The sequence below is a fragment of the Thunnus maccoyii genome, chromosome 1, assembly GCF_910596095.1.
Source record: "Thunnus maccoyii chromosome 1, fThuMac1.1, whole genome shotgun sequence".
NCBI classification, from domain to species: domain Eukaryota; kingdom Metazoa; phylum Chordata; class Actinopteri; order Scombriformes; family Scombridae; genus Thunnus; species Thunnus maccoyii.
Window position 1 is genome coordinate 2021290 of NC_056533.1, and position 19116 is coordinate 2040405.

The window sequence follows — 19116 nt, forward strand, 5'->3', positions numbered from 1 at the left end:
TAAACGTCCCTATTAAGCCCACCAAATCCGCTTTTCAGACATTTTTAATATATAATGCTCCAATTTAAGTGGGCTTAATGGGTACCTAACGTACCCTTTAAGAATACAAACTTGTTCTATTCAAATCTGTAATCTCTTAGCTCTCAATAGCTATTTTCATTTTGTCTCCACTTCAATCCTATGGCCTGTAAATGGCATTTGAAATGGGCATGGCCAGCCATTTTACTGTGTTGTCAACGCAGAAAAAGCTTAACTTACAACATGTCTTCTTTGGAATGTAGCCAAAAAACTATTTATGAACAAAATCAAACTATAGTGGAAATTATTCTCAGATACTTCATCTTTCAATATGTGTTATTTTGTCTGTATCTCTATCCTATGGTGTGCTGTTGGCATTTGAAATTGGCCAAAATTTCTGGTCCAGCCAGTTGGTTGAAAGTGCAGATGTTTTTATGAAGGACCAACTGACTGAAAGAAAAACAGTTTGCAGGTTCAATACTAATCTTCCAAGGATGGTAAATTAGTCAATTTCAGGATTTACAATTAAACAATAAATGTAATTGATTTTCAAATGTTAATCACATTTAGGCTAGTAGTTTGAAAACACTGTAAGAACACATTTTAAAACCATTCAGTTCATTGTGGAGTAACATTAAAACATACAGAGTCATAACATCTTGAAGCTCATTATCTCATCTTAAACTAAAACTTCTCTGAAAAGTAAAGATTAGAAAAATATTGCTTATGTTAGGATAATATATAGGCCTGTCCAGAATGAATTGACCCATTTAATATCAGTGATATTTAAATATGGGTATTAATTATCTGATTTATTGAGCTGATTCATGAGGTGAGGTTAAAATTAGGGAAGAAAATGGTTCAAAAGTCAAAAGGGACAAAATCCCCATTGAAACACAATCAAGTAGGCTTAGTGGGAGCAGGTGGGCTTAAAGGGAACCTCAGTGAATTTATGGTTAAAAGAGAATATTTTATTCTACACACATGACATTAAAAAAACAACTATATGAAATAAATCTTTACATGGTGTGCTAACATAACATGAAGAGGATTAATTGATCATGTAGAGAAATAATTAGCTGTACTCATTTATATCCACCCCAAACAGTGTGATTTTTTTTGGTAGCGTCCCCTTTAAGCCCACCAGATAAAAATGTTAATCCAAAAATAAATAAAGATAAACATACACATTTATTATCTATTCAACAGTATAATAATATAAACTGCATACAAAAATGTAAACTATACATACTTATCATGCTTTATGTCATTGCAATAAACCATACCATGCAGCTACTGTATTGATGCAGCATGTGGTCTGTTTGCTCGCACGCTAAAACTGATATTTTGATTTCAAAAGAAACAGTATTTTTGATTCAAGTAATATTCTAACATATTTCTAATTCAAACATAACAATTGAGTATTTACCAAAAATAGGAGTAGATATGCAAAAAATAGTATTCTCTGAGGATACCAAAACCACCAAAGTTTTTTTGCAACTTCATGTGCAGCAGGTACATGTCACACATATGCTTCGATAACTCATTATTAACAAATCTGATTGACTTACAATAAAAAGTGTAATTTATTTAACAAGCAGCTTCATTGGAAGAAACATCAAACAGCAAAAAATTATGATGTGTTTTTTTTTAATTTGACTCAGAATTTGCAAGTGGGCTTATATGGTACCAGGGTACGCGTGACGTAAATTTTTCATCAGAGGGTGTATGTATAGGCTCTGTGCGGACATCCACGTACCTCCAATTCATTGTGCCTTGCACAGACAAGCCCACAAGGTCACAACGCCGTCTTCCTGTAGACGCTGATCTACTCTCCATGTGAGGAATATGTCCTCCAAGCGAACTCCAGAGAGTAGTATAAACAGAGCTACGACACATCTGTCGTGTCCGCAGCTGTCCATGTACACATCTTCTCGGGAGCAGATCTGTGGCTTAAGTCCAACCGGTCACAACTTCAGCTGGCGTTTCTTACTGAGCGTGCTAACTTGGTAGGCCTCACAAACTATAAGCCTACTGTTAGCCACCTTAACGTTACGTACTACCCAACAATGTCCTTAACCTTCAACACAAGATATATAACTCAATAGCCTATCTTTAACAGCACAAGCCCAATAGAGTAATCCTCCAACTGTCAAATGACCACAGCAAAGCATTCACACTCCTCATTGACCAAGGCTAATCCCAATGATACACTAACTATTATTATTTACAAATGCTAACTTAACAGTAATGGCATCTGCTTGGAAATTTTCACTGAGACAGACATAGTGATTAAACAGTGCGAGAGCAAATAACCTCATGGCAGTTCATTAACTTATGGTGGTGACTCTGAAGGCATTATACTACATGGTTACACATTAGCCAATATTCAAATTTATTCCAGCCATCCATACTTACCAAGTTGAGCTGAATAATGGCATGACCATAGACATGACAAAGCAGCAAGTAGGTCTGTCTTCTTCAAATTCATTGTGTGCCATGTGTGATTGCACCAGGCACCGAGAAAAATTAGTATTGATACTTGATTGTGTAGTTTTGTATTTTGTATAATGTGTCCTGTGTGGATTTTTTGCTTTATACTGTTTGTTATTGTGCTATTATATGATTTAATTGTAAGGGACCGCAGATGAAAATTAGCTATAAGCTAACTCTGGCGCAGTACATCAAATGTTAACATTTACATTTAACACTGTACATGGTCCCAATAAATACAATACAACAACTCACTTTATCCCAACATTACCTAAACAAGTTCATGTACTCTCTCTGCATACAATGTAGATTCTACACAATGCTATTACATTTTGCTTCAGAACATGAAAAAAATGTGTAAAATGCACAAAACATACTTAGATAAATCCAACTCATTATTGGTTTGTATTTTATCTCTGGACCAAATACAAACAAGAGGAAACACAGTGCATTGCATGCCTTGTTTGAGGTCAGTATTTACCTCATCATTTACCTTTACCTAATCATTTTGAAATCATAAAATGATCATAAATCTGCATTTCATCATGAACTGCATCTCCTGATGAAGATCGTGTGATGTGGTTGGAACCACAAGAAAAAGCCAACCTTGAGCTAAGGTTGTTTTGCCACACACACAACCACTCACTAATAACTTTGATAATCAGTGACGTCATTTATCACTGAAAAACACCAAACGCTTGTCATTTCTGTCTTCTTCAATGTGAGGACTTGCTGCTTTTTTCTGTCTTATATCATTGTAAACTTTTGGTTTTGATACTATTGTTCAGATAAAACAAGACATTTGAGGACATCACCTTGGACTGTGAATAGGTGTGAAGGGCTTTTTTCATAATTTTCTAACACTTTATACAGTAACATAAAATGATTAATCATAAAAATAATTGAAAGATAAACTGATAAAGAAAAAAATCATTAGTTGCAGCTCTAGCTGAATGTATGAAATCCCTTATCATTACTAAGCAAACCAATCATCCCAATTTTAGTATATGATGTGTTCCTGATGTCCCAATGGCGCTGAGCAATCAGGAGAAAGTTGCCTGAAGATACCACTCTGAAGCAAGCACCTCCCCCTGTTCTCCAGCACGGAACATTTGGTTGGAACATTTGGTTTACCAAATCTAAGATTAACAACTAAACTCAAGCAAGCAAGCAAGTGCAAATGGGACATTCGGTAGTTATATATGTTCATTCTACATTCAACTGTACATATCCAATAGCACATGGACACTTCATAACATCACTGACTGTTATTATCCAGGGAAGCCTGTATCACAGTATGCACTAACAAATGGAGAACTGTTGCCTGTGTAGTGCAGAGAAAGAAAGACAGAAAGAAAGAAAAAAGAAGGAAAGAAAGAGAGCCAGACAGAGGAATTTGAGAGCTTCTTACCTGCTTCCCTCACATCCTGCACAGCTGCTGTAGGTAGGACAGCTCCCAGTCTGTACTGAGGAACCGCTGCAGAAGAGTGGGCGGTAAGTGAGGAGTGGAGGAAGGGTGGGAAGTTAAATGGAAAGGCTAGGGGGAGGGCAGATGGGAGGAAGGGGGCAGATGGATGGAGAGCGGGGGGAAAAGAGTCACTGGTGGCTGCTGCATCCCCTCTCTGCATACTGAGCTCCACGAACAGAGCAGAGCGGAGCGCCACACATCCCTGCTCCACTCTTACTGCCTGCGTGTGTTCGCAAGAAGGATGCAGCAAGTGTGTACAGCACCATATCTGATTACTGCCAACTGGGGGTGAGAGATACACACTTCAGTGAGAGACATGTATGCATGTGTGTGTGTTCTTGTACATGTACTTTCCAAAACCAAATGTCTTTACAGAATATAGAGATAAATAAATTTAATGTTTTGCATCATCACTTTTACAAGGAGGTACAGCATTCTGAGGATTTACAGTTTAGGATTAAAAATAGGTTTAGATGTGTAAAGTTTAAACCTGTGTTAAAGGATGAGTCTGATGACATTTTTATTATTTTTTTGTCATCAAATCTCATGGATAGATCCAAACCAACAATGAATTGATCTATTTACTAGTATTGTATGTGTATCCAAAGCTTAATGTTTTTTATTCCTCTGTGCCATGGACCTCCATTGTTGTCCAAGATAGATTATTTCTTTGTTGTAACAATGCTTCATGGCAATAAATCTTATATCATTGGAAAGCCTGTTTATTTCCCTTTTAAATGGTGCCACATTTGTAAGGAACATGCATTTGTGGGATGAGCAGCAAAGCTGAGTATGTGGGTTGTGCCCATGAAAAATTTGCCAAATCTTCTCTGCCAATGCCAAACAGCTTATTTTACTGTTGCTATCGACTCTTGTTTTGAGCGTCTGGTACCCCCAGGTGCTGCCAATCAGGTGCCTGATTGGCATCTGATTGGCAGCACCTGTGAGCATGGGCCCTGCTGCAGTGGTCAGTAGGTGTCTGCTCCAAGAATCAGCATGCCACGTTTGACTGATCTGGATAGGGCCCGTGCGATAGGGCAACTTCAAGCTGGTGTTCCGCAAAACCAAGTTGCGGCATTATTTGGAGTGATCCCTAGTACCATCTCCAAAGTGAAGGCCAAATTCCATATAATGGGGGATGTCAGAGACAGGCCGCGAAGTGGGCGCCCCCAGAAGACGACACCCCTCACCCTGTCAGCACTTAGGTATCGTAGGCTGTGTTCTACAGATTTGCAGTCAAGGTTTGCAGGACGATATGGCCAACGGCTCTCTGCCCAGAATCCAGAACAGACTGCACGCCGCCAATCTCCGGTCTCATAGGGCTGCCAGGAGGCCTGCCATGACTGCCCTTCACCATCAGGCCCGTTTGCGCTGGTGTCGGCAACACGTGCACTGGAACCTGAACATGTGGAGGAACATTATGTTCAGCGATGAGTCCATATTCTGCTTATGGCAGTTGGATCATACGGTCAAAGTGTGGAGAAGACGCGAAGAACACTATGCTGATTGCTGCACCAATAGAGTAACATCTTTTGGTGGCGGCAGTGTGATGGTGTGGGGTGGCATCTCCCTCACTGGAAAAACAAGGCTTGTCATCATTGGAGGCAATCTCAATGCAGAGAGATATTGAGATGAGATTCTGCAACCAGTGGCAATCCCATATCTCCACAGTCTGGGACCAAATTCTATCCTCCAAGATGACAACGCTTGCCCCCACAGAGCGGGGTTTATCAGAGACTACCTCCAGAATTTGGGAGTGGAGAGGATGGAATGGCCTGCTAGCAGTCCTGACCTCAACTCCACTGAACACAGCTTGGGTATGCTGTTCATGCCAGAGTGACCAACACAACCTCGTTGGCTGACTTGCAACAAATGCTGGTTGAAGAATGGGATGCCATCCCACAGCAGTGTGTGACCAGGCTGGTGACGAGCATGAGGAGGAGGTGCCAGGCTGTTGTGGCTGTGTATGGTTCTTCTACACGCTACTGAGGCTCCTGTTTGTTAAATGAATAAATTGTTAAATTGTCAATATGTCTTGTTTCTTTAAAGTTCAATCATCCAATCAGCCAAACACCAAACAAGACTCAATGGCAGAATAAGCTGTTTGACATTGGCAGAGAAGATTTGGCAAATTTTTCATGGGCGCAACCCACATACTCAACTTTGCTGCTCATCCCACAAATGCATGTTCCTTACAAATGTGGCACTATTTAAAAGGGAAATAAACAGGCTTTCCAATGGTATAACATTTCTTGCCAAGAAGCATTGTTACAACAAAGAAATAATCTATCAAACACAAATTTCCTTACTTTTTGTGCTAAGTGTAGTTTAAAAACACAACCGAGTCACACTGTTGCACTGGGTGACATGTTCCTTCTCTAGACAGGTAGAGTACTTTATTAATACCAAAGGGAAATTACAAAACTATGATCACACACACTGTAGTTCATTTTGATTCAATCCCACACACATTTTTCTGCTGCTGGAAATACAGCACCAAATGTGTTTTGTTCCGCAGCTGAAGATAGTCCTCAACAAACTATAGCAACTATTTTCTCTTGTTTGAGTAACACTTGTTAAAAACTGCAGTGACCAGCTGTTTCAGGAAACTACTGAAACTATATATTTGTGAGCTGTTTTTCAAGATTTACTTATTCAGTAGGAAACAATGAGCTTGGGGGCTGAGAGCCACAGACAGGGTAGGGAAGTCAGAAAGTACTGAGAGATGGACAAACACATTGTTGGTTTGGATCTTTTCATGGGAAAAAATAGAACAGCACTAACCTTATCCATTAATCAATGTTTTTGATATCAGCAGCAAATCAAGTGATTCTGTGTCATGTGAAAGGGGTTGCTTGTGTCAGTGAATTTAGGTCATAGTTTGAGTTTTTAGGCACATTTACTTTATGATTCAGCCTCTCCGCTCTCATTGGCACATCTTTCAGTCACAGCAGGCAGCTGTTCTGGTGTAAATGCCCTGATAAACCCACTGTAGACTGACAAAGTGGCTGGTGAAGTAGCCAAGCATCCAAACCAGGGAACTAGGTAAACACATAATGATCAGGGTGGATGTCTGCTTTTTATTCTGTTGCCCCTGTCAAATAACTGAAGTCTTGGTTGTAGATTGGTAAGGACAAATTGCTTCTATTGGCCAGTTTTAGCCTTATTAAATTGGAAAATCAAATTAATTAAAAAATGGGATATCCACCACTTAGCCCTCCCAGTGCATGCTGGAACAGGGTCATGAGGGTTGGGGACTGGATAACTAATATATGCTTTATAAAGAACTGGCCATCAATACTATACTATCCTAATATTGATCAAATTCAGCATGAAGAGATTTTTATTATTCAAGATCAGAATTACTTATTTGTCAACACATAGAATACAGATGTGGCAAAAAATATTGGTACCCTTCCACCTTTTAAAAAAAAACAAACAACAAAAACAAAAACTAGATTTTCTCTGTATTAAGTCGAAACTGACAGAAGTATATAGTATCTATCATTCTTTATTTCACAGTGAATATAACAGAAACTTTGCTTTTGATTTACAACTTAACATATTATTTAATACAATAAAACAAATGAAAATGGCATGGCCAAAAATTTTGGTACCCTTAACTTAATATTTTGTAGCAAAGCCTTTGGAGGCAATAACTGCAGTCAAGCACTTGCTGTAACTCTGACTAAGGCCTCTACACTTTTCCATTGATAGTTAGGCCCACTCTTCTAGAACAAACTGCTCCAGTTGTCTCAGGTTTGAGGGGTGTCGTCTCCCACCTGCAAGTTTCAGCTCTTTCCACAGATGTTCAATGGGATTCAGATCAGGACTCACAGCAGGCCACTTCAGAATGGTCCAACGTTTTCTTCTCATCCACTCTTGGGTGCTTCGTGATGTATGTTTGGGGTCATTATCCTGCTGGAAGATCCGTGGCCTGTGACTAAGATACAGCTTTCTGACAAGGCTCCAAAATGCCTTGATAGTCTTCTGATTTCATTGTGCCCTGCACAGATTCAAGGCACCCAATGCCTATGGCAGAAAAGCATCCCCAAGGGCAAATGGTGCATTACTTTAATAAAATGCAAGGGTACCAATAATTTCAGCCACATCTGTAAATAAGAGTAAAGTCAGATAAACTTTATTGATCCCACAGAGAAGTTGTGGTGTCATAGCACCAGAAGTACAAAAAAGATGCAAAGTATAGATAAGGAACTGAAAAAAATTTAATACAAAAAAGTGCGAAATATTTTACACTTAAATATAAGTAGTATATGTAAAATGTTTTGAGACAAAAATGATCTCAAATTAAAGGATAGGTTCACTATTATTGAATTCTGTCTTAAAACAATAGTGAAGTGCCTAAATAAACACTGAAACATGTTTTTCTTGCTGTAATCATTCCTTCTGTTCATACTGACCATTAGGAGATCCCTTCATAATGCACTTACAATGTAAGTGATGGGGGACAAAATCCACAATCAACAGTCCACTCCTTTTGTGCAAAAATGTATTTATGTAAAGTTTATTTGTAGCTAATATGAAGTATTTCAAAGTTAGAGCCTTTTTTGTGCCAAATTACCGCTCTTTGTTACAATCCTTCCACTGCAGTTGAAGCGGAAAACACTGTCCAACAAGACACAAAGAGAATTTTTTTACTAAAAAGTCTGTACCTGCTGAAGATACCCACTTTTTTTAACTAACTCAGACTGCTGAAGCTTTGTATTAGCTTCAGACTTTTAAATACTTTTTTTTTTTTTTTTTTTTTTTACATTTTTGCTCAAAGCAAGGACTGTGGATTTTGTCCCGTATCACTTTCATTATTAGTGCATTTGGTGGAGAACTTCTGATGGTCAGTATGAACTAAGATTTTTTTAGTACAAAATTTGTGGTTGATCAAAAATTGCACTTGAGGGAATGGAATTGGGAGGTTGATAATATGACTTCAGTTGTCAAGTAGCTATCTTTACACAGAGTAGAGGTAAATGTATAGAACATGCAAATACAGCTAAGCATTATCTTTAAAAAAGCTAAACAGAGATAAGCAAACATAAGCCAAAACTAATGCAACCCTGCCATAAATCCTACAATCTTCAAGGTTATAATGTTTAGTTTTTATTGTATTAGACTGCGTTAGTTTTAGTTAGGTGTACCTAATAAACTGGCAACTGACTGTATATCTATATACAGGTGAAAATATCACTATATACTGCATATAAAGGATTTTGGTTTGGTTGGTATAGGTTATATTATGGTAGACTACCACTTTTTAAGTCAACACTGCTGTATAGAGTTTTGAAGCCAGTAATATGAGGAATTTGACTACTGGAGAAAACCTGTGTAGACTCAGAACCAAAATCCATTTAACAACAACTTATTAACATTTATCACTGCAGACTCAGTAGCTCATTAGAAAGTGTAAAACCCACAATAATCAGTGAATGGCTTAAAACATTCACAACTCGGTAACCCATTTTTGTTTCTTAGCAATGGCTTGAAAAGCATTATTAAATGATTTATTATCATTGTTACAGGTCAAACAACTTTAAAACATACAGCAGTAAAATAAAATAGAAAAAAACTTTCACTTTTACCTGCTACGACATTAAAGCACTACATGTAAATATATTAATAAAATGTTTTATTTTGCTGATACTCTGTTGCTTCTTTTGCTAAGTAGAATTTTTAATGCAGGACTTTTAGCTACTTGTAATGGAGTATTGTTATCATGTTGTGTTTATGTAAGTTAATTATCTGAATACATCCTCCACATGCAATAAACCCATTACTTACAATATATAAACCTTTATCAGAAAGTGGTACCAAAATGATTTACAATTTTACTGTATGTACTCATATTGTAACGTTTTCATTGGCAGGTGGAGCTTGTCATTTTAAACTTCATCTGAGCAAACTAGTATGGTTATATGAAAAAGAGGTCCTGTTAGATGAACTCAGGTTTTTGCCTCTGAGAGGGTTGCTGCTGCTGAGCCCCTAAATGAGGAGCTTAACCCACACTGTTCCAGGAGTAGTGATCGACAACGGGCTGCTTTCAGTGGCAGAAGACAGATCAAGTAGAATATCTTAACAAACATGCCAACCAAACTTAATACAGTACAGCATTATATTTCAAATGTCATACATCTTGACAGTACATTCATCACTGCACCAGTTACACTGTAGACTATAACATTAATTTATTCAAGCAGCCCTAAAATCTCGCGGTGCTACCATTCAGACATCTTGCATTTTAATAAGTCCGTTCTTGGAGGGAATTTTCCTAAAATATACACTAAATATAATTTCCGTACAAAAGACAGGCTTTCATCAGTCTGTTGCATCCAAATTATTTTTTCCTCCGCGTTAACGGATGTGAGGCGGTTGGACCGAGCCTCGCGTGCCAATCCCGCGGAGTTTATACGGTCTCTCACGGGGCTCTCTCCAGCCGTATTGTGCGTCATCTCCATTGCTGCCGTTTTGTTATTTTTCTCCGTTGAGGAAACATGGCAACTCCCGCCGCGGTCAACCCGTCCGGTAAGTCAGCACCCAGTCTGTTATTGGTGTTTACTAATGTTATATTACAGTAGAGAAAAAGAAGCTGCGTTTTGTTCAGACTTGCAGAAGAGGGTCGAAGCCGCCGCCAGGCCGCCGAAGCCTGGCTCCAGCATCCATCCCCCTTCCCCCACTAAACTGCCATTCACAACACTGCTATTCTTTACAGATTTACGGCAAACTTACATGGCCGAATGTTAAAACGACTTGGTTGTTGTGTAATTATTTGCATTCACGCCCCTTTGGTATCGTATATTTTGGCGATGTTCTTCTCGGTAAAGCTAGCTTAATGCGTTCATCTCGCCTACCCTCCGCTTTCCTCACTCTCAGTGATACAAAGGTTATTTTGCATATCATTGCTCTGCAGCACTGCCCTTGTTATATGTTACTTCGGAGGCTTTTTAACATCTGGAGTAAAAATGAAGCGGGGATGACAGTGTCCGCTAGATTTGTATTTCTCTGTTCCTCGCCTGTTGATTCCATATTGTATAGAAACGCTTGAGAGATGTTCGTCCTGGTACACCGCGCTCATGGACCACGGAATGCCAAACCGTATTTAAAAATAAGGCAATTTAGCAGATTTTTACTTGAAGCTAGAAGCACCTAGTGAAGAGAGCATGACTGAAACATTTCACCAACCTTTCAATGTAGTTTTGTAATCCGGCATACAGCCACAAGGTTACCAAATGACCTGTATTTGAATAATGTCTTAACTTTCAGAATCCATGCTTTTCACTCATTTCTCACCCTCCCGTACTAACAAGTGAGGGCACTTCAGAGTTGCGTAGATCAGTAATTAAAATTCAGATTTAGTTGGAATGATTGGTGTTTGGTGGTTCACATGTTTGCCGATTTAATGTATTTCAGTGTTAAGATGTAATAAGTTTTGCATGAAACTCTACGTGCTATGTATATTTCCTGGTAAGCTAAGAAACAGTAAATTCTTAGATTCATAAACGGAGTCTGGCGTGATCTCTCAGTTTTCTCTGAGTGGCTTTGCTCATGTGAATTTATGTTCAGTTGAATTTGAATATATGTACATTAATAGAATCACAGTTGGCCTTTCTTACCTCCAGAGAAGTCAATGTAACTTTAGTAAATAAATTAAACAAATATACTGTAACAATCTTGCGATCATTACTTTATTTCATTTTTAATGACTCCAATATGAGGTTCATAATAAAGCAGTTTTCAAACAATCCAGTTAATTACTTTAATACGCTCACTGCCATAACAATACCAGAAATGAATTACAATTGAATTAATTAATTGTACAAAATGTACTGAAGCAATGTACCAATGCAGTTGCATGTCACTGTGGACAGTGCTTAAAATTGTTATTATAAGGCATTATTATAAAAAAATCATGGTATAAATGGTACCGCGTGGTGTCCTTTGCTTACAGCCTCTCCAAGTAGGACTTGAGGAATATGTGGGTGAAAGAAAAAAAACACGAAAAGGATCTGTCCAAATTGAGAGGGACAGGAAAAGTAATTATTCTTGTGTAGAGGACACAGTCTCAGAGCTTCTGAGACCTCCATATGAAAACAGGTCAACCATACTCTACCTCACGCTCTGTGTCACTTCATTGGCAATGTAAATGAAAAGGGAATATAAATAAAGAACTGGCTGGTTATTGGCACCTTGGCTGCATACAGAGTGTTGAGATTAGGTGTTGGTTGGAATGAACAATGAACAGAGGAGAAAATAACCCTGTCAGATAATAAAGGGCCACTGTGAGAAGACAAACCAAAACCCTGCCTCCTTTTCTCATGTAAAGAACTTGCTGTCTTGTCAGTTGAGATGAGGGTCATACTGTAGCCAAACAGCTACAGGCCTGTAACAAACCTATTGCTTTGATTATGATCCCTCTGCATGTTATGCTTGTTGTAATGTAGAGACCCACTCAGATGTTGGGTGGAAGTATGCAGTGAGAGCTACGTGCAGCTCCTCTATCCAGTGATGACACCCAGTTAGAATTAAGTCAGGCCTAATGCTGCTGCTGCTGTTGCTGCTGTAGCCAGAGGAGGACAAAGTTAGCCTACTGATCCAAGACCAGCATTACCGTTTCTCCTGGCATGCCAGTACCATCAGGTGCGATGATCTCAGACCAGATCACTGGGGAAGTGGGAACGCTGTGTCACTGTAAGATTATCTCCAACTGGCTGTCACCCAGATCCAATTGGTGTAAGAGCATGTGAGACATGACAAGTGAAATGATCTAATGAGGGTTGCGTGTCTACAGGGGACAAAGATGATTTCAGGGCTGTAAAATATACAGGAGGTATAGAATACTATCAAGTATTGAAAGCTAGAAGGAAATGCTGATTTAAATAATAGCTTTGTTTAATGCCTAAACACTTAATTAATCAAGTAGTCATCAGATCAACAGGAAATTAATCCACAACCATTTTGATTGGTGACAAGTAATTTATCAAGCAAAATGTGTAATATTCTCTGATTCTAGCTTCTCCAAGGTGAGATTTTTCTGCTTTTCTCTCTTATCTTGAACTGATTATTTTTGGGTGTTGGACTGTTGGTCAGACAAAACAAGACAGATGTCAAAAATGCCCATCGCAATTTCCCAGAGCCCAAGGTAACGTCTTCAAATGTCGATTAACCTGAAAAATAATCGATTCAGAGCAGGATTTTTCCTGGCCCAAAATAAGGCAGAGGTGGTACCTCATAGTTTTAGCACACGTGTGCATGTCAGTCTTCCAATACCAGTAATTGGTTGTTGATATCCGTGTTTGTCAGTTTCTCTTTAATCTGCCTAAACATTTCAAAGAGCACAATTTCAATTAGGCTACATAACCTCCAAGTGATGTAGCTACCACTAGTGCTTACATAGTTTACAACTCCATAATCCAACTTTAGATTTAAACATTTAAACAGCAAATAGGAGTGATGGTGGATTTGAACTTATCTCCAAAATATGTTCAGCTATTATGAAAAGATGATGCCAATGTGGGCCTTGCCCTTGACACTATAAAAGCCTAACCATTGCCAAGATAACATCTGTTGGTTCTGGGGGTAATACGACTGTTCTCACTATATGTTTGAGATTACATTGAATGGTTTGATGAATAACAAAAGGCAGATATGACTGAGGCAGATATGAACATAGCTGCTAGAACAGTGGAAGGGCGCAAACAGTTACAACTAGGGGTGCAACGGATCGTAGTTGATCCGTGATCCGTACAGATCGCCCCCCCACAGTTCGGCACGCATGTGAACTGCGGATTAATTGCAAAATGTAATGTCTCATTTAAGACAAAGTAAACAAACTGCTGTAAGTACAAGTCATGGACAGACAGCATGTCGCTAGCAGGGATTTAGAAGAGCATCGACCAAACCAGCATTTAACGGGTCCGAAGTGACATCTGCAGGTATAACATTATTCACATGATGTTTAATGTGCTGCAGATGACCAGCTAATTAGCCTTCTAGCTGCAAAATGACGTTAGCGATGAATATTTGTTTGGTGGCTCGTTCAACAAACTGAGGTGCAAGACAAGACGTGTGTTCATGTTTGTAAGTTATAAGGTTTTGATGATGTGGACATAGACTGTTGTTTCATTCACTACCATGTTTAAAAGAGGAAGGTATCATGCTTCATATTGCAATTTAATTTAACAACTGAGCTTTTACATATATATATATATATATATATATATATATATATATATATATATATATATATATATATATATATATATATATCATATCCGCGAACCGTTGCACTCCTAGTTACAACTCTCTTTACATAGGCTTACTTTTGTTTTTCCACTTGAAATCTTAATAGAGTAACAGACTAGACAGTGCAAGGATAATTGTGAGAAGATTTCTAAATAGTTTGATGTGATTTTCCTGTGTAGCACTATAGAATCACAATCATCTCAGTGTTTCCCACAGAATTAGATTCTATCGGTGGTGGTAGCTGACCTGGGAGTGGGGGTGGGGTGCTTTCTTAAATGAATTATTCAATAATACCATATATAAGGTGCTTCACTGCAAATAGCTCACTGCTATGTACTGCTAACCATGATAAGCCAGTGTTGTATAAGAACATAGACTAACTTATCAGTGATAACAGGGTTCCTGCCAGTGTATTGCAAGTTGACCCCCCCCCCCCCCCCCCACACACACTTTAAACACTTTAGTTTACAACTACATCATCAGTCGTCTGACTAAATATTGATAACACATCAATCCTTCCTCTCGCGCATGATCATGCCAATGTGTTTGTAAAATCAATGCTCTGTACACAGCTCTACTATGAAATAAGATTTTACCCATTTTTAAATACTAAAACAAAAAAAAATCAATATGTCAATGTTCATATTGTGGCGGGCCGCCACAAGTAAATGAATGTATGGGAAAGCTTGCATTTATGATTAGAACATCTGTTTAGTCAATCACATTTCTATTAAAGCATGGAGTGCTACACCTCATTTTAGGAAAGCTTCACAGTGCGTTTATCTGTTTATGTAAGCTGTGGTCGCTCTGCAAGACGGCTGGACTTAGTTGTTTTTATTTTTTGTGGTCTTGTCCTGTTAGAAGAAATGTTACAATATTTATTCTCAAAGTTTTTGTACATACCAAAGTTCAACGCCACCCCTCTTAAAACTTTTAAGACATCTTTGGACCTTGAACTACAAAAAATATATATATTTTAAGATGTTTAAGACTTCTGAAGGATCCGTGAGGACCCTGATTCTGACAGCTAGAGGACACACACTAATTATATCATTGAAATTGGATGATCTTTGTCATATAAGGCTGACTCCCTGTTGTCAGTAACCTTTCGTCGTAAAGGTCTTTAAATGGCACTGAACAAATTTGAAGTTGGTTGAGTTAAATCTCCAGGAGGAGTTTTGTTAAAATACAACACCTGTAAATTGCAAAAACAGCACTAAAATTGCAACGTAAATTTAAAATGGCTGACTTCCTTTTGGACTTTGGGTATGGCTCCAAGAGGCTTCTTTGTGCATCTGGACACGATACATAGACCTACCAAATTTTGTTCATCTACATCACATTTAAAGGTGGGGGCTTTGGCTTTTCAAATTTTCACCATTTGGTGTTCGGGCCATAATAATAATAATATTAATAATAATAATAATATTAATAATAATAATGATAATCATAATAATAATAATAATAATAATAATAATAATAATAATAATAATAATAATAAATGTTCAAAAGGTTCAGTGCTCAGGCCTTAATAATACTAATAATTCCTTCAGTTAAAATAGGCTGTTCACACAGCTAGGTACCCCGGCCCTAACAAGTAAGTACCTTTGTAAGTACTACTGAATATCTCTTAATATTCAATTTGGAATATCAAGAACACTAAAGAACACTGTGAAGGTAGATGGCCTTTATAAACGAAGTTCACATAAATTAATTATGTAGACAAAAATAAATAATTAATAAATAATGGAACGCTTCTCTTAAGACCAGTTTACATATTAACTAAGTAAACAAAATCACCGTATTTCCTCTAATAGTGGCGGGGGCCTTTATTTATAGGGCTGTAGTCTGCTGGTCGACTGGTCGATTAGTTGGTCGATATGCTCTCCTTCCGACTAAATTCTCATTGGTTGAATAATCTCTGTGTTATTTTCATAAGGAGAAAAGTGCGACATCAACAGCTTTCCAGGATTAATCCATTATGTCCTGCGGCGGGAGGGACAGACTAACAAATTACCTGTGAAAACAACGGGGGTGTATTCAAAACACCCCCCTTGTTTTCACAACTTTGAACTCGCCCAACCTGATGGAGACCGCAGGGTCTGACTGTACTCAACGTTTACTCAACGTTTACTGAACGTACTGAACGTTTACTGAATCTGTGTTTCTCCATAATGACACAACGAGAACCCCCGCCAGGCCAAAAAAAATGATATTTGTTAATATTCGACAGCGTTTGGGAGTCTCTGTGCAGCGTTGTTCTGGTACGCGAATCAACCTCTGTCGTTGCCTGGGAAACCACTGGTAGCGTGGCTCTGTTAAGGAGTGTGTTTGCGTAGCAAGTGGGAAAGAGCGAGGAGCAGAGAAGTGACGGTGGATGCGGGCGGAGCAGAGGAAAAGGTTAGCAGTAAGTTGTCAGTCTGACAGTAAATGTACAGTACAGACTATAGTGTGTCAGTTGACGCTAATAAATGCTAAAAAGTCACGTCTGTTGTTTCAAAGTTAGCAACAATGGGTTAGCCTAACCTGAAGACACAAAACCCCCCCCCCGCACGACTAATCGATTAGTTGAAGATTATATACGATTTTAGTCGACCAACATTTTCTTTGGATGACTACAGCTTTATTTATTTACCTCAACTGCAGAGGGGAAGTATTGGAAGCAGGCTTATATTAGAGAGAGGCCTTTATTTCTACTTCCGTTCATTTGATAAGTATATTTGCTCATATTTTAGTATGAAGCTTCTTCGTTTTCCTGATCTGTTTGCATTCACACTGTTTTTTGTTACTGCATTACTGGTAATTACGGTAATCCGCACCAGAGACTTCCACTGGCTGAGATGGCTAACTTCTGGTTAGCTCTCTGCTAACTTGAACGGGGATATTAATTCAATCATTCAGCTCTCCTAGACTTTCCAAATGTTAATGGGATGAATGGATCTAATTCATTTTCTGCTTTAATTACATTAGCAACATTAGTAACATAATGACAGGCTGCACCTGCAGTGGTGGCAGCGGGGGGAGGAGGGACAGCGAGTCGAGAGCGTGGATGTTTGTGTGGCGGTTTCAGTCTTGGTTTCAGAACTGTTACACCCCTATTCAATATGTCATTCAATATGGGCTTCCTCTCTGCTGACAGGGCTGCATGTTGAAGACTTTTACTAGATATCATAATAGACTACTCATAACATAACCATACTCTACGAATGTAAGGGGACAGAGTGCACAGTGAACTCAGCAGCCACACAGTGAACTCACTTTCTCCGTTTTACCTCTTCAGGTTAGGCTAACCTATTGTTGCCAACTTTGGAGCTAACCCCCTTCACTTCTCCAGCACTTGGGGAAACAACAGACGTGACTTTTTAGCATTTATTAATTGACACACTATAGTCTGTACTGTACATCTACTGCCAGACTGACAACTTACTACTAACCTTTTCCTCTGCTCCGCTCGCATCCGTTGTCACTTCTCTGCCACTCGCTCTTTCCCACTCGCTACGCAAACATACTACGCAATGCCGTATTCCTTAACAGAGTTACGCTACCAATAGTTTCCTAAGTAACGACACAGAGGTTAACATCCTGAACGACGAACACTGAAGTAATCCTATCCTGGAGAAGCTGGTTGTTTAACAATGAAGACACCAACTCCCATGATCCCACGCTACTTCACACCGTCATCACATGCTGTTTTGATTAAGAGAACCCTAGTGGCAGAAATTACATATTGTGCATTTAAGTTACCTGAGCCCAAAGTGATGTCTTGAAATGTTTTATTTCTAAAACCCAACCCAGGTAATCAATTATATACAGCAGTAGAAAACTGCCTTGAACCAGCTAATGTCTGGGATTTTTATTTGAGAAACAATTAATAATCAATTTTATTAGAATTTTCAATCAACTAATTGTTTTAGCACTGAACGTGTCAAACACTAAAGTCCAGGCAGGATGAACAATGTCTTTTTCAAGGGAACTTGGCCGAGATAGTCCGCAGCACAATTAAAAAGAAATGATCTTACACCCGGTGCAAAGCGGCGCCAAGCACAACGCAAATATCTTTGCTAGTTTAAGACCGATGCAGTTGTCATTTTCCCATCCAGCACCCACATTGTTTAAATAGCAAATGCACTTGCACTCATCTGAGCACCCGTGGTCTTAAAATGGGGTGTGGTCAGGCACATTGTTGGCATTGCTAACAATTTTAAGGGCACATTATCAAATGTGCAAAAGATTACAAATGAAAGGATTACAATGTGAATTATTATTATCGTGTACATCAACATATTTTTAAAAATACATGTCGTAGTGGTTAGTCATAATATTTAACAGAATTATCTAATTACAGTAACGACTGAGTAATGACGGAATAAATTGTGTAATTATTTGACCAAATTGTCACAATACACGTAGGTATTTAAACAGACCTGTCAGGCTGAGGGTGTCTGTCAAGAAAACGGATATCAACAATGGATCAGATGCGGATTGACTTTCCTGCTACATCAATACATGTGGACATGAGGAAGACATGGGGAAATAAATGAGATAATGATTAAAGAAAAGAAAGAACTGTGGACAGTTCCTAGCTGCTGTCAGCAGCAGGATCAGCACCTTGGAGAGCTAAACTACATTTTTACATGATTGATATGAATGATTTCATTTTTGAACAATATTTAACAAACATTCTTTAACAACTTTGAGATTACAGTGATCAGGTTTCCATACTTTCAGCCATTAAAAACCTCGCTGATTTTACCAGTTATTCAGGGAGGTGGGGGGGGGGGGGGGACCAGTAGCAGCGGGGGCCAGTGTGCTCGTAATGGATTGTGCGCTTTCACTTTGTGCATGTGCAGATCTGTTTCCTCTGCAGAGAGGCGTTCCTTCTTACT

At 38.7% G+C, this 19116-nt stretch overlaps 2 protein-coding genes across 9 annotated transcripts in view; one reads left to right on the plus strand and one right to left on the minus strand.

Annotated features, from left to right (window-relative positions):
* The window catches only part of LOC121898631 (cortexin domain-containing 1-like), a 43172-nt gene extending 38928 nt beyond the window's left edge, over window positions 1-4244 (minus strand). For all 7 annotated transcript variants that reach the window (XR_006096534.1, XR_006096533.1, XR_006096526.1 and 4 more), the window contains exon 1: window positions 3923-4244. Coding sequence is in view for 3 of the 7 variants with exons in the window: in XM_042413893.1 (XP_042269827.1) it covers window positions 3923-4139 (217 nt within the window). In the remaining 4 variants the exon portion in view is untranslated. The remainder of the gene's footprint in view (window positions 1-3922) is intronic.
* A 5484-nt stretch (window positions 4245-9728) lies between these two features.
* The window catches only part of arnt2 (aryl-hydrocarbon receptor nuclear translocator 2), a 95653-nt gene continuing 86265 nt past the window's right edge, over window positions 9729-19116 (plus strand). The window contains exon 1 of one of the 2 annotated variants that reach the window (XM_042395326.1): window positions 9729-10513. In XM_042395326.1, coding sequence (XP_042251260.1) covers window positions 10483-10513 — 31 coding nt within the window. In that variant the 5' untranslated portion in view covers window positions 9729-10482. The remainder of the gene's footprint in view (window positions 10514-19116) is intronic. The other variant, XM_042395407.1, reaches the window with a different exon arrangement.